At 38.6% G+C, this 16,684-nt stretch overlaps 1 protein-coding gene across 1 annotated transcript in view; it reads right to left on the minus strand.

The window, feature by feature from the left end:
* Positions 1–987: 987 nt before the first annotated feature.
* LOC140480434 (alpha-1,6-mannosylglycoprotein 6-beta-N-acetylglucosaminyltransferase A-like) overlaps positions 988–16,684 on the minus strand; it is a 54,653-nt gene continuing 38,956 nt past the window's right edge. The window contains exons 12-13 of the mRNA XM_072575297.1: positions 13,500–13,657; positions 988–10,638 (exon numbers count right to left, since the gene is read on the minus strand). Coding sequence (XP_072431398.1) covers positions 10,422–10,638; positions 13,500–13,657 — 375 coding nt within the window. The 3' untranslated portion in view covers positions 988–10,421. The remainder of the gene's footprint in view (positions 10,639–13,499; positions 13,658–16,684) is intronic.

Raw genomic sequence — 16,684 nt, forward strand, 5'->3', positions numbered from 1 at the left:
ATTTAGTCTGTATTCTGTTTTCTTTTGTTTGTGTTTCATTCTGTAATCTTGCAAATAAATTCTATTTTGTTTTTAACGAAGTGTTTGGGTCAGCTGCATCACTCCTGGAATATCAGCTTTAGACCCAATTAAAACAACTAGCAAACTTTGGGTCGGGCTACCTTCTTGAAATGTTTTGAGGGAGTCTGGCCTGGCCATAACAGAACTTAGCTCAAATGAATTGTGCTTTAATCATTTGAGCATCAACTAATAATTTTATTTTGAAGTTAATGTAATATTTACTTAAAGCTAAAGTGAAATTAGTGTATTCACTCAGGATTGCCTACTTGAGCTAAAAAAGTTAAAAAAGTGTTAGTGTGGATTATAAACTATCTAGCTACAATTCACTCAATGAGGTATAGCAGTTTCAAATTAATCTACAGTGTAATAGTTTTATTATTTCTATGATTATTAAGGGATTACTGGAATCTGGTGATGATGGGGGTCTGGACATCAATGGTGCACTCTCTACTATGGAAGGAGCACAGAAACTCTGATAATGCAGGGGGTCCCTGATTTGTAAACATCCCACTTATGAATGCTCGTACTTACAAACACAATTCCATAACAGGTGTATTAATAATAATTTTAAAAATCTCACTAAAAAATTTGTTTGTATTTACAAATGGCTATTTTCTGTCCTGCATTGTGTTCTGACTTTGGTGCAAATTGACTTACAGACAGACTCAAGGACAGAACCTGTTCACAATCTGGGGACTGCCTGTGGTTTATGAATTTCCAGGAAACATCAGCTATTATGTCTAGATTTTTAAAAAAGCAAGTGTTTTCATACCCTAATCCAAATATGGATAAGATATAAGAGTATGTAACAGGCATGTCACTTTTAAATTCTATTTGATATTGCAAAGGAATTACCACTGTGTGGAATCAAATTGAAGCAGCAAAGTTACTGTTCTGCATTCGTCATGGCATTAATACACAGTTCAATTAATCAAACATGTCTAAGTTTATTCTGTGCATTTCTCCCAAGTAGTCCCAAAATAACAATACAATTTTGTATCAATTTACATTGTTAAAGTACCCCTGACAAACCAGCCAAAGCGTCATAAATAAGTAAATTACAAATATTCCTCAACTATATTTCTGTTAAATTAGATGTTGTAACTAGGATTATTGAAAGTTTGGTTGCACCTCCTCAGATCAGTGTAAATGTAGAACTTAGCAGACAATTCATTCATTTTTCTTCAGTTATTTTAAAATGATTTATAGTTACACAGCATAAAATAATTACAAACATCCTGAAATGAGTTAGCTCAACAGACTAGTGAGCAGCTGAATCATACAGACTAGGAAGGTTTTCGGCTATGTGTAAGTGAACTTTGGGTTGGCTGGCTGTGTTCATTCTCATCAAATAGCTTGCCAATGCTTACTGTTAAGGCTCATGTGAATAACTTGTTCACTGACACAAGATGCTTGGCATCTTTGTAACAGTATCCTAGTAACAATTCAATTTCTTCAGGAATCAGGAGAATTGACAAAGGAATAGATAGTCAAATGGAAAACTAAATTCAAGTGATAAATGCAGAAAACAAAATAATATTTTAAGTGTTACTAGTGCAAAGTTAAGTTTACCCTATGGTGAAGTCAGCTGGCATTTAATTAAACACGGCCAACTGGATAGCACAACCTTTTTGAGGTAAATCGGTACAAGTAACTAACCAGAGACTTTTTCTATATAAAACCCAATATTCCTTACATTCAAATATTGAGGCAAGTATAATAATATTTAGATATGAATATTTGTCTTCAATTGCAATTCTTGTATCCCTTGAGTAGAAAATAAAAGTTCCCCAAATAAATGTGTGGTGCTAAAGCGAGTAAATAATTGAACATATGTTTAAAAAAATAAATAGAATATGCACTATAATTTATTGTTTGATATAAGGAAACTCACTTCAGTAATTTGTCTTATTTTCATGGGTGAATTTAGCTGATTTTTAGAAGCACTAATAAAGCTAAATGGATTAAGCACCTATTTAACAGAATTGTATAATTATAATAGGAAGTGTGTATCACACAAGTACAATTATTCCTTGAAAATATAAGAGTAGACATTGTATTTCATTAGCTGTAGAGAAAAGAAAAGGTTTATAGACTGACCTCACTGATTGACAGTTTTGTGCAGCTATAAGTGAAGGGGAGGCATCTATTGTGCAGTCTATGTTGCAAGTCTACCTATCCAGGATTTCAGAGTTAATCTGCATTTGCACTAAATCTTGAAGTTATGGTCAAATTCAGAGAGGTAATACTGACAATTTGCTATTTAATAACCTCACAAATTGAGCAGATCTAAATTTTGTCCCGACCAGCATCACCACCCTAAAAGTAGTGAAATTCTGAATGAGATTCTCAACAACAATTGACAGTGCAGCTGATTCATCTAGTGTGCATACATATAGCAAAACCATTAAAGCAAAATTAAAATGGAAGTTTTGACATATTTTCTATTTCTAAACCCAGAGACATTGATACCAACTGTCAAACTCATATTACTGAAATTAGCTGCTAACATAGAGCAAGGGATCAAACTTTCAATCTTCCTGGCTTACAAGACTCAGCTGCTCTCTGGAGAAACTCATTAAGCTATTAGAATACCCTGAGTAAAATATAATATTCTAATTAACTGCCCAGCAGTCACAGCAGAACAAGTGCAAGAATACTTTTTAAAAATTGTAAACAGATCCACAGTAGATATAGCACAGAGTTACAGTGAAAAATAATTCCAAATATCTAATTAAATATGAAAATATACAACATTTTTAACACAGTCAACATTTCCAACTGACAACACAAAATACAACACCAACAGCAATTGATATTGGATCAACTAAGGTCTGGATTTACTTTGTGTATTAAATATTAACTCAATATGTACTTGAGTGTAAAGTGGTGCAGAAGTATCAGTGAGCAATAATGGAACTTTCTTTGGTTTTCCACTGTTTTTGTATTAAAATATATCAATGGGGAGTAACCATCATGGCACGGAGATTCAGTGGTTAGCACTGCTGCCTCACAGCTCCAGGAACCTGGGTTCAATTCTATCCATGGGCAACTGTCTTCCCAGTCTGCATGTCTGGGTCCTCCAGTTTCCTCCCACAGTCCAAAAATGTGCAGGTTAGGTGTCTTGGTCATGCTAAATTTCCCAGGGATGTACAGGCTGGGTGGAACAGCCATGAAAAATGCAGAGATAGGTTAGGGGTATGGGTCTCAATGGCATTCTCTTCTGAGGGTCAGTGTGGATTCAATGGGCCAAATGGCTTGCTTCCACACTTCAGGGATTCCACAATTCTATAAAAATTCCCACTGAAAATTGTTGGTAATGCTTTAAAGGTAATCATGAAAAACACAAGTAAAACTGTCTGAAAGCCAATTAAAAATTAAATTTTGAACTGTCAGTTATTATTTTCAGTTATTAAAATTAAAGATAGTATTTTAAAGCCTCAGCACTAAGAGTTTAGTCATTAAAAACAAGCAAAATGTATAATTATGACATAGATAATTCAGATTTTAAATCCTCATTATATAAGTGTCATTATATAAGTAGAATGAATGGCAATATTATGTTGGTATATAATATAAATGTGAAGAACACAAATGTAAAAACATCAAATTAGATTAGATTAATTTTCCTACAACATGGAAACAGGCCATTTGGCCCAACAAGTCCACACTAACTCTCTGAAGAGTAACCCACCCAGACCCATTGCCCTACCCTACCCCTTTAGTTAATCTAAACATAGTTGATTAATACCTTAATTTGCCCCAGTATATCACAATAGAAAAATACAAATTTATGAATTAATTGGTCACACCAACTGTGATAAATCTAAGAATTTAAAGTATTATATTTCTTATATTTCAGATAGGAGAATATTTTATTCCATGAAGGAATATTTCAGGGGAATTGTCACAGGAATGGAGTAGCTATTGCAGATGCATCGCAGTGAATCAGGTGATGTAAGGGCAGAGTGTGATCCAGGAGTGCAAAGGGCATAAGTGCATAACTCTGTTTGTACTGTCCTGGTATTTCCAACAATCTAAGTTCCTTTTGTATTGTTTTACTGCTTGAAAAATTTCACCAAATTGACAGTAAATTATAGTTCCTGAAATCACTAAGGTTGACAAGATCACAGTGTCTAGCTATTGTGAAGCTATCATTAAACAAGTTACCTTTGCTAAGACAACTGACTGGGGATACTTAGAGGCAAATTTATAACTATTGTACTAAAGCAACATATTAACATACTTCAGCATGGTAGAGGAGTATTGCATTAGTTGTGATATCTGGTACATAAAGACCCATAGCAGCAAATAGGGTCAAAATGGTAAAATGACTCTTTAATGCATACGGTATTTGGAACAAAATAAATTAATCAATGGGACAAATAAGGTTAACAGATATGCTTATAGCCATTATGGAGACATGATTTCGAGGAGATTAAAACTGGGAACTAAATATTCAATGGTATATGATGTTTTGCAAGGATGGCGGCACGGTGGCACAGTGGTTAGCACTGCTGCCTCCAGAGACCTGGGTTCAATTCCCGCCTCAGGCGACTGACTATGTGGAGTTTGCACATTCTCCCCGTGTCTGCGTGGGTTTCCTCCGGGTGCTCCGGTTTCTTCCCACAGTCCAAAGATGTGCACGTCAGGTGAATTGGCCATGCTAAATTACCCATAGTGTTAGGTAAAGGGGTAAATGTATGGGGATGGGTGGGTTATGCTTCGGCGGGTCGGTGTGGACTTGTTGGGCCGAAGGGCCTGTTTCCACACTGTAAGTAATCTAATATAAAAGCTGGAAGGAAACAGTGGCACGATAGCATTGTAGTATGAGATTGACTAAGTACAATATCAAGAAATGATCTTAGATCAGAATTTATAGAATATAAGGATGGAGATAAGAAATAACAAGGGGAAGAAACATTGGTAAGAATTGTCTAAGGTCCCTAGACAGTAGCTATACTGTGGAACAGAGAGAATAACAGGACATAATGAGGGTATGTAAAAATGTATTCATCACTGGTTAATTTAATCTTGTAGATTAGGAAAGTCAAATTGGTAGCCACAACAAAAGAATTTATAGAGTGTATTTGAGTACAGTAGGGATCAGTGTTAGGTCCACAATTATTTACAATATATAATGAGTTGGATGACAGCAGTCAATTTACTTATACCAAGTTTGTAGCCGCCATAAAAATAGGCAAGTGCTAAGGATGACAGAATCTACAAAGGGATATAGACAGCTTAGCTTAGGTGAGTGGACAAAAGTTTAGCATAATGAGGGGAAAATGTGAGATAATGCACTTTGACAGGGAAAATAGAGAAACTGAATTTATGTAAATGAATAGATTCACAGGAAGTTCCAACACAAGAAGTAGATATATAACCTCTGCTGTTCTGTGCGGGAACTGGAATGATGTCTTCAAGTTAAGACAGATAGTGGTACCATAAGACTACAAGACAGTAGTATTAGGCCATTTGGCCCATTGAATCTGCTCTGTCATTCAATGAGATCGCATGGCAGATTTAATCACCCTCAACTCCACTTTACTGCCTTTTCTCCCATAACCCTTGACTTCCTTACTGTCTAATCACCTGTCTATTTAAACTTAAATATACTGAAAAACCTAACCACCACAGCCTACTACATTATAGAATTCTACAATTTCACCACCCTCTCATAACAAATTCCCCCTCAACCCTGTTCTATCTGGGCAGTCCCTTCCTCTGAGATTATGTCCTCTGGTCCTAGACTTTCTGAAAAGGGGAAAGAACTATTTACTCTGTCAAACCCTCTCAGAATCTTTTGTTTCAATAAATTCATCTCTCATTCTTCTAAATTCCAACAAGTGCAGGCCCAACAAACTGTACCACTTATAAGAAAATCCCTGCCTACCCAGGCTCAACCTAATGAATCTTCTGTGGACTGCCGTCAATCCAATATGTTTTCCTGTAGATAAGGAAAAAAGGCTTTTTTTTTACAATTTCCTGGGTATGGTCTAACTTGTGCTTTATTTATTTTAAGCAAGTCCTCACTATTTGTATGCACCATTCCTTTTGAAATTAATGCCAACATGCCATTTTCCTTCTCTCTTACCTGTCAATCTTATATGCTTTCTTTTTGTGACTTCAAAAGGAATTTGGATGGACATGTCAATAAATTTATAATTTTAACAGATTAGAGGAGGAGAATGGGACTAATTTTACAGAGTTAATGGACTGCCCTACAGCGAACTAGAATAAAGCCAAATTGTCTCCTTTTGCTTCTTAATGCCTCTATGACACTTCAATTTTGCCTGCAGTCCAATTGTGTCGTTTTTTTTTTGCAACATACAGGTGGTATTCCACATGGAAACAGAATTATTGCATTCATCATTATATCCTTGGCCAAATTTATATATCATAGTATAACCTTAATATGTGAACAGAGCATGTGTTTCCAATGCTAAAGATGGCTGCTGAGAGTGCACACATAAGCAGATCCCCCCGTGACCTCACTCAGATGTGACAGGCATTGCCAGTTTTCATCTTCTTGTGTACAGGTAATACCATGACATCAGTCTCTGATGATGTCACCTGCTGCATACCTGAAGCTAAAACTTAATTTGACAAATTGAATACTAGAAAATATTTATGGCTGGATTATTACTAACAAGGATCCCTATATTTCAGCATTTTGATCAGATCTCTATATAATGTGCAGGAGTCAACAGCAAAATATCAGTTTAACACAATGGAAGTGCTTTGATCCGCTCAAATCTCCTTCAAGCACACAAGCTAAGCTGTTTTTAACCGAGTTGACTCTTGCAAATTCGTAGTCACTGAAGAACCTCCATAATTTGGAATAAAGGACAGCACTCAGCACAGGAAACAGGAAAGAAATGTTGGGGGAGATTTTCAACATATTGACCAGGCATGAAGCTGACAATGCAGATTAGCCACCATTATCAAAACCACAAACCTTTACTTCCATTGAGGGGCAGTTAGAGGCAAATGGGGCATTTGCAGGAGTTAGGGGGTGTGATGCATGACTGTTGAAGGAAGGGAGATAAATTGAAGATACAGTCAGGTAGATGGGTTATCTCCAGGCAAGATAGGAGAGGGAGGTAGGTTGTGCAGGAGTCTCCTGTGGCTATCCCCATCTCAAGCAAGTAGGCTGTTTTGGAAAGTGTAGGGAATAATAGACTGTCAGGGGCATGTAGCACTGACAGCCAGGTTTTTTTGTACTGAGACTAGCTCCAATGCAGCAAGGGGTACACAAGATTCCAAGTAATTGAAAGGGGACTCTCTAGTCAAAGGCACAGACAGATGTTTCTGCAGCCAACAGTGAGACATCAGAATGGCATGTTGCCTCCCTGGTGCTAGGATCAAAGATGTCTCGGAGAAGGTGCAGAATATTCTGCAAAGGAGGTCATTGTACACCTTGGAACTAACCACACAGGAAGAGAAAAGGATGAGATTCTGAGGAGAAAATATCGGAATTTAGGCAGGAATTTTAAAAAAAAAGGCCCTCAAGGGTAGTAATATCTGGATTATTCTTGGTGCCATGAGTTAGTGAGTCTAGGGATAGGAGGATGGAGCAGATGAATGCTTGGCTGAGGAGCTGCCACAGGGAAGAAGGGTTTGCATTGTTGGATATTTGGAATCTCTTCTGGGTATGAGGACAGATTGCACCTGAGGTGGAAGGAGACTAATATACTTGCGGGGAGGTTTGCTAAAGCTGTTTAGGAGGATACAACAGGAGATGCGGTGAGCGGGGGGTGGTGGTGGGAGGGTGGGATCCAGGAAGTTGATGGTAAAATATTTCAATATGAAACTGGTACAGTTGAGAAAAGGAGCAAACAGTCAGGGCAGGTAGGTACAAAGTAGAGAACAAGGTGTAGAGCTGATAAATTGAAATGTAGTTATTTTATTACAAGAGGCTTAACAGGTAAGGATGATGAACTCAGGTCATGGTTGGGAACATGGGACTATGATATCGTAACAGTTACAGAGACATGGCTTAGGGATGGACTGGACTGGCAGCTTAATGTTCCAAGGTATAGATGCTATAGTAAGGATAGAAAGGGGGGGGCGCAAGAGAGGAGGGAGAGTGGCATTCTGATTAGGGATAATATTACGGCTATATTTAGGGAGGATATGCCTAGGAATACATCTAAGGGAGGTTATTTGGGTAAAATTGGAATATAAGAAAGGGACAATGACCTTATCGGGGTACTATAGTTCTCCCCCCCACCCCCACCCCCACCCAAAATAGTCAGCGAGAAGTTGAGAAACAAATTTGTAAGGAGATCCAGTTATATGTAAGAATGATAGGGTGGTTATGGTCGATTATATTTGGCTGCAGAAATGTCTGTCTGTGCCTGACTTTTAACTTTCCAAACAGAAATGGGGACTGCCATAGTGTTAAGGGTTTGGATGGAGAGGAATTTAAGTGCATAGAAGAACGTTTTCTGATTTAGTATGTGGATGAACCTAGAGAAGATGCAAAATCTGACATCAGTGGTGGGAACGTTGTTGGAGGGAATCCTGAGGGAGAAGATTTACATGTATTTGCGAAGGCAAGGACTGAATAGGGATAGCTAATTTGGCTTTGTGCATGGGAAATCATATATCTCACTAACTTGATTGAGTTTTTTGAAGAAGTAACAAAGACGATTGATGAGTGCAGAGTGGTGGATGTGATCTATATGGACTGCAGTAAGGCATTTGATATGGTTCCACATGGTAGTTTAGTTATCAAGGTTAGATCACATGGAATACAGGGAGAACTGACCTTTTGGAGACAGAATTAGCTTGAAGGTAGAAGCCAGAGGGTAGTGCTGGTGGGTTGCTTTTCAGACTGGAGGCCTGTGTCTAGAGTGTGCCATGAGGAGTGGTGCTGGGTCCACTACTTTTCGCCATTTATATAAATGATTTGGAGGTGAACATGAGGTATGATTAGTAAGTTTGTAGATGACACCATAATTGGAGATGTAGTAGACAGCAAAGATTACCTCAAAGTACAACAGGATCTTGATCAAATGGACGAAGGAGTGGCAGATGGAATTTAATTTAGAAAAACGTGAAGTGCTGCATTTTGGAAAAGCAAATCAGAACAGGATTTATATACTTAATGGTAAGATCCTGGGGATTGTTGCTGAACAAAGAGACCTTGGAGTGCAGGTTCATAGTTCCTTGAAAGTAGAGTTGATAGGATAGTGAAGAAGGTATTTAGTATGCTTGCCTTTATTGGTCAGTGCATTGGGTATAGGAGTTGGGAGGTCCTGTTGCAGCTGTACAAGATATTGGGGGTTAGGCCACTATCAGAATACTGCATGGCTACAGGAAGGATGTTGTGAAACTTGAAAAAGTTCAGAAAAGACTTACAAGGATGTTGCCAGAGTTAAAGGGTTTGAGCAAGAGGTTGAAGGGAGAGGTTGAATAGCTGGAGCTGTCTTCCCCGGAATGTCAGAGGCTGAGAGGTAACCTTATAGAAGTTTATAAAATCATGAAGGGCAAGAATAGAGTAAATAGACAAGGTATTTTTCCTAGGGTAGGGGAGTCCAAACCCTCAGGACATAAGTTTACGGAGAGAGGGGAAAGATTTAAAAAGAACCTAAGAGGCAACTTTTTCACGCAGAGGGTAGTGAGTGTATGGAATGAGCTGCGAGATGAAGTGGTGGAGGCTGGTACAGTGACAACATTTAAAAAGCATCTGGATGGGTATATGGATAGGGTTTACAGGGATTAGATTAGATTACTCACAGTGTGGAAACAGGCCCTTCGGCCCAACAAGTCCACACCGACCCGCTGAAGCGCAACCCACCCATACCTCTACATTTACCTCTTAACCTAACACCACGGGCAATTTTAGCATGGCCAATTCACCTGACCTACACATCTTTGGACTGTGGGAGGAAACCGGAACACCCAGAGGAAACCCACACGGACACGGGGAGAATGTGCCAACTCCACACAGTCGCCTGAGGCGGGAACTGAACCCGGGTCTCTGGTGCTGTGAGGCAGCAGTGCTAACCACTGTGCCACCAAATGGAACAGGTTTAATTTAGGAAAACGGGTTGGCATGGACAAGTTGAACTGAAGGGTCTGTTTCCATTCTGTACATCTCCATGACTCTGTGAAGAACAGATAATATTTTTAAGATGCTGAACGGAAATGGAAGACAGGCGACATTTTGGTAGTTTCTAAGTTATCTACAATAACATATGATTGATATAAGGACTTGAGGAAAATGGTTTCTGGTCCACCTGTTGTCACTATTGGTATCATCACACGATTCTTGCAGCAACACTAACAGATGTATCCTTGATATCTGGTTTAAAGGTAGGAGGTTCCTTCATTTCAGTAAACAATGCAAATTAGTTATGTGCTTCACTTTTCAAGCAATTGTGGCAGAAAGCAACCTGTCCTTTGACATAATCTCGACATGGACAGATTCGATTGTAATGTTCATGTGATCCTGCACAGCTGAAGAGCAAGTAATCTGACTGAAACAGGCACATTTGGTTTTCAGGGTTAAATGCTGGCAGATACAAATCACTTTCTGTTTTTGAAGAGTCGCAGTGTATTCCATACCTGCAAAAACAAAGTAGATAATTTCACAAATTTCATGTTGACAATTATGCACATAAATCTGAAATATTAATTTTAACACTGAGGTCATTATATCACGTAAAGGGGAGTAAATGCACTTAATTCTCAATCAACTCATAAATGTTGGGAAATACTTGAAGGGATAAATTACCCACTCCCGTTCCTATGTTTGTTTTCTGCTTGTCTGTAGAATATCAGGAAAATATCTGATTAAATTTATCATAAAATGATGTTATGTCATAGAATACACAAACCTTATTGTTTCCTGTGATCATGCAACAGCAAACAGTGAAATGAAACCATATCACTGCACACTGCCTCAATGAGTGTGTTTTATTTTGAATCATATGCTTTCTGTAAATTTATGTGGAATGAAATAACATGGAAATTAGGAGCAGGAGTCAGCAAGCCCCCTTGAGCCTGCTGTGAAATTTGTTAAGGTTATGGCTGATCTGATTGTGACCTCAACTCTTTTCTTCTGCCTATCCTTTTTATGAATTCATCATTAATCAACAATCGACTGAACTCAGCCTTCAAAACCTTCAACAACACATTCTCAGCTATTCTCTAGGGATGAGAAATCCACAGGTTCATGATTACCTGAGAGGAAAAACATCTTGTCACCAGCCAACCTCTGAATGTTCAAACTATGTTCCCTGGTTCTAGTTGCCCCCACAAAGGAAAAAGTCCTTTCAGCATTTACCTTGATCAGTCCCCTCAGGATCTTATGTTCATTAAGGTAAGTTCTTCTCAAATCCAATGATATTGGTGCAACTTGTCAACTTTTGCTCAAGATAAATCTTCATCCCAGGAGTCAGTAAACTGGACTTTCCCTGAACTGCTTCCAATGCAATTATGTGCTTTCTTAAATAAGGAAGCCAAACTGTACACAGTACTCTAAATATAGCCTCACCAATGTCCTACATAATGTTGGCAACACTTCCCTACTTTTAAATTCTATTTCCTTTGCAATATTAACTTTAGCAATGTTTACCAATCAAACCTCTGTTACCCCCTACACCATAAACTCTTGTATAGCAACCTTTGACATGACATTATCAAATGCTGCTGAAATTCCAAATACAATATGTTCACAAATTCTCATTATTCAAATTGCTTGTTACTTCCTTAAAGATCTCTTAATAAATTAGTCAAACAGAATGTGTTTCATTCAAGTAATTGAGTGGAAGCACTCACAATTTGTCATTCAAATGCCTCAAAATATGCGTTATTTCATATCTCGCTGAATATTCACAACAATGTTGGTTTGCAGTGGTTATAATGAAAATGATTTGCCAATATAGCTGGAAAGGACATTTTAAATTGTTCTTGTAACTTTAAAAGTATTTTCTCAAATTTAAAAAAAAACTTATCCAATACTCTATGCTAGGGATACCATTTTTCATCACTTACAGACTGATTCTCTCCTTTTGGGTGGTGACACGATTCATTGGTGTGATGCATTTAAGTCTGTGGCATCAATTACTCACTCTTCCAAATATGATCAAATATTAGCCATACGCCCATACCTCGTACAGCTACTTTAATTGATTGTTTATTTTCTTCTCTCTCTCAGTCTAAATACAGTGGTTGATTCTTCCTTCAAAAATAGCTAAAGTGATCATGTTATGTTATTTTATCTTTATTTTTGTTTAAAATTCAACTCCGTTGATAGCTGGATGAGATCATAAATTAGAATAAAATTTGTAAATCCAGTCACTTATAAAGAACAAAGTTTTGCTTCAATAGAGAGAATAGACAATGAATGCACTTGAGCCCAACGTTAGTATTTCTGCCTCCAAGTTGAAAGGTTATGGTCACACAGACAAAGAGAGATGAGTGTTCTTTTCTCTGAACTGACATTTCAGAGTAAACATGTCTGAGTACAGCTTTTGAGAAATCCCGCTGTACATTATTTCCTCTCTCTTGCTATTGGCAAACTCTCACTATGAAATGAAGCAAAGTCTTGCAAGCCTACCTACAGGAACTTCAAATACATTCTGGCAAGTAGGAGTTCAGCGCGTTTGGTGCTGACATAACATTTTTGATGCTACTTATGAAGCTGCCTCATTCATAGTTGGAGGAGGAGTATTGATAAATACCTGTGTAATCAACTACAGGCTGCATGCCACCAAAGGCAATTTACCTGCATCAGTGGCAGTCATCTATTTCACTGCTATGTTAAGTTATATCACTATATTGCTTCGCAGAGGTGACTTTGTGGTCATTTCCTCTTAAGCTTAACTAATCTGTTCAAAAACTGAGGATCTATACAACTAGAAGATCTTGTGATTGTTTAAAAGCAATATTCAAATGGGTCAAGCTAGAAATGAGTTTATTATGGAGTACGATCTCCAATATCTTCAAAGCATTTGAAATAAACACAAGACATAATCTAATGCTCCTTAATTTTGCAACTGAGGTTTTGACTGCAGACATTAGTTGTTGCCATGTGTTTGGGGAGTGGGGGGGGGGGGGGGGGGCGGAAAGAGGTTGGCCTCTATAGCACATAAGCACATAGAATTATTGCATTATGGTATCCTTAATATGGCTGTTGTAATAGTCATTTTGTGAAAACGGGCACACAACAAAAAGAATTTCCCAGTTACCTAAATCCTGCCTTTTGTCAGTGTATGGTTTTACAAGCTTATCTGTCATTTACTGTACTTACCTCTCTCATGAAGAATTTAACTTGCGATTGGACAATAGAAAACAATTTTGAATTAAATCATTTGAACACCTGTGTTCACAGCATTTCTAAACTCTAAATAACATCTGAACTTGGGAATTTCCCTGTAACAGGAGGCGCAGTAACAATATTAAGGTTAGGGCAGAACTCTTACCTCTTAAGCTCTACTTCTTTGTTGAGTTGATAGAAGAAAGCAGGTTCACACATTAATTGCTCTCTTTGGCAGGCTTCAACACATGATTCGGAAGGTTGGGCCATTTTAACTCTAAGGGCAGTCAGTGGTGGCCATTTTTCTCTTTGGCGGCAGAAATCCTGCAGTTAAACCATTAAATTTACAAGATCAGATTCAAAGCATTCTTGATCACCAGCTGCACTGAACTGAACATTCAGAATCAGAGCTATGAAGTGGGATATTACAATTTTGGGTCTCTTGGCTGTAGTGGGCATTTTAAACCATCTAAAATACAGATGTGTGATGATACTACCCAAAATCTAAACTGAAGTGACCACTTTAAATGCCAAAATGACACCCCGGACATTTGCAGAAGCAGGCCATTAGGTCAACAGGCCACAGGGAAATCCATCGCTGACATTGTCACATTCTGTGCACAGTGGCGTCAGGATCTTCAGTGGAAGGTTTGGTGAAAAGACTACAGTAAAGGATCAAACAGGTGGGGATAAAATGTGTTTCCCCTCCTTGGCAGGGAGGCATGCCAGCACTTCACTGCCTGGCCATCATATGACTGTTGCCAGATTGATGTTTGTTTGTCAGAATTACTATTAGTGGGTTTTTAGGCAGGCAGAGGGAGCAGCTAGGTTAAATGACTCTGAAAACATTTTTTGTAGGCCGCAAACCTTGAAAAAAAACTTTAAATGGAAAACACAGATGAGATTCCTGGAAGCTGCAGTGTCCTCTCTTTGAAGTGACAAGGCACTCGCTGCAAACCTGAGCCTGCACAAGCACTATGTCACCTCGTGGTGGTATTAACAATAAATGTAGTGCAAAATTGTCCTAAACCTAAATTTGCATCTGGAAGGGGACTTTGGAAGAACGTTCTAACAATTGAACCACTTTATGATTTTAATTGAATACGATGCCTTTTGCAAATGCCTTCACGTACACTTGTCCAACCACTACAAAGTAAACTTGAAACTTTTAACAGCTGGTAATAGCTATCTGAGATAGTAATTTACCTGATAAAGAAAGTAGAGCATGCAACCCTGAAAAAGTGGAGCAGGCAACAGGATAAAATAATTGAAGAAAGTCAGTGAGAGCAGGGAGTACAAGTCTTAGGGGAAACAGCATGAGAAGCATTCCTGCCTGTCTGTGTGGAGTTTGCACATTCTCCCTGTGTCTGCGTGGGTTTCCTCCGGGTGCTACGGTTTCCTCCCACAATCCAAAGGTGTACAGGTCAGGTGAATTGGCCATGCTAAACTGCCCAGTGTTAGGTGCGTTAGGGGTAAACATAGAGTAGGGGAATGGGTTTAGGTGGGTTTCTCTTAAGAGGGGCGGTGTGGGCTTGTTGGGCCAAAGGGCCTGTTTCCACACTGTAGAGAATCTAATCTAATCAATCCATCTTTCAGCGATCAGGTTCCGAGAATCTGTGAACTTGGAGATTGGATAATGTGGACTTTATAAGAGTACAGAAATAGATCAAGATAATTATAGGTAGCAAGTCTCTGACAGCAGTCCACAGAGTGTTCAAAGTAAGGAGCTTGAGTGTAACTGATCTTCTGCAGTTGAGTGTGATGTTTTCTCTAGGCATTAGAGTTAAGACAAGTTGATGAGCACCAGTGTAGTACATGACAGACAGGAGTATTGGATAAGGGTGATCAGAAAAGCATTACTGATAGAGGAATTTGAAAGTTTGCAGAATAGATAGTAGTTTCTGTTACTGCGGATGTGACTCCACCATGGTATGTTGCTTCCCTAGTACCAGAGACAGGATGCCACCGAGTGACTTCAGAATATTCAGAAGGGGGAATGATAGACTATGGGATGAACCACCAAAGGTAAAGAGCCATGTTTGTATCAACAGCAGAGGTAAAAAGAGGGATTATTTTAGGAGGGAAGAAATTAACATGCAGAGCCTCTAATGTCAGAACCTTCAGATCAATTCTTTTACTATATGCTAGTTAGGAGAAATAGGAGTATAACACAGATGTATGAATGTCTGGAAAGATGGAGCAAGATCTGGACAACATTTAGGCTGGTCTGATAAGCAGCAAGTATATTTGCACCACTCAAGTGTCAGACAACTTGCACTTCCAACGAGAGAACGTCTAACCATTTCCCCTCAGCATTCAATGGCACTGCTTTCATTCTACCTCTTAACATCAAACAACTTGCATTATCAAGCACTGGTCATGATAGAAATGTAAACAAAACAACCACATAAATACTGAGCTACCAGAGGCTGGATATTCTACAGTAAATAAAGCCCTAAAACCTTTGAGTATTCTTAATTTATCTGGACAATTACAACTCCATCAACACCAAATATGCTCAAAATCATAACAGGCCAAAGAAACCTGTTTTATTAGCACCCTATCCAACAGCATAAACAGTCACTCCATCCAAGTCACAGACACGACTGTTGCAGTGTGTACCATCTAAAAGATGCATTGCCATGACTCACTAAGGCTTCTTTGACAATACCCTTGGACATGTGACTTCAACAGTCTACAACACAGGCAGCAAACATGTTGGAATACAGTTGCCTCCTCCTTGACCTATAGCCCATACTTGGAAAGATAATACTCCTCTTCTGTTGCTGGGTCAAAAACCAGGACATCCTGACCCAACAGTATTCTGGGTATACTTGGACCAAATGCTGTGACAGTTCAGGAAGATGACCCACCACCATATTCTCCAGATACATTAAGAATATTGCAAAAGGTTTTGGGAGTCATTTACTGTAAAATACCAGCCTCTGGTAGCTCAGCATTTGTGCGGCTGCTGTGTTTACATTTCTGGTTGTCGTGATCAATGCTTGGTGATGAGAGTTGTTTGATGATAAAGGATGCAAATGAAAGTAATACCATGGAATGTTAGACTGTCTTTATGGAAGAGCCAGAATTGTCTGGCACTGGAGTGGTGCACAACATATTTGCACTATCAGTATAATGGATGATAAGCAACCTCCATATTCCATAATTTAATTAAAAATGTAAGGCAGAAATGATTATGGCAGTCAACATAACATAAAAAAAGGCACTCATGATTTAGTGCCTGAAACATGGAGGCAGAAATTTCAGAAACCAAGGAAGAATCCCATCTCTGTTGATAGAGAAATAGAGCTCAAAAACACATAGCAGATATGTATGGAAAACAAAAGC

Source organism: Chiloscyllium punctatum, chromosome 8 (assembly GCF_047496795.1).
Source record: "Chiloscyllium punctatum isolate Juve2018m chromosome 8, sChiPun1.3, whole genome shotgun sequence".
In the NCBI taxonomy this organism is placed as follows: domain Eukaryota; kingdom Metazoa; phylum Chordata; class Chondrichthyes; order Orectolobiformes; family Hemiscylliidae; genus Chiloscyllium; species Chiloscyllium punctatum.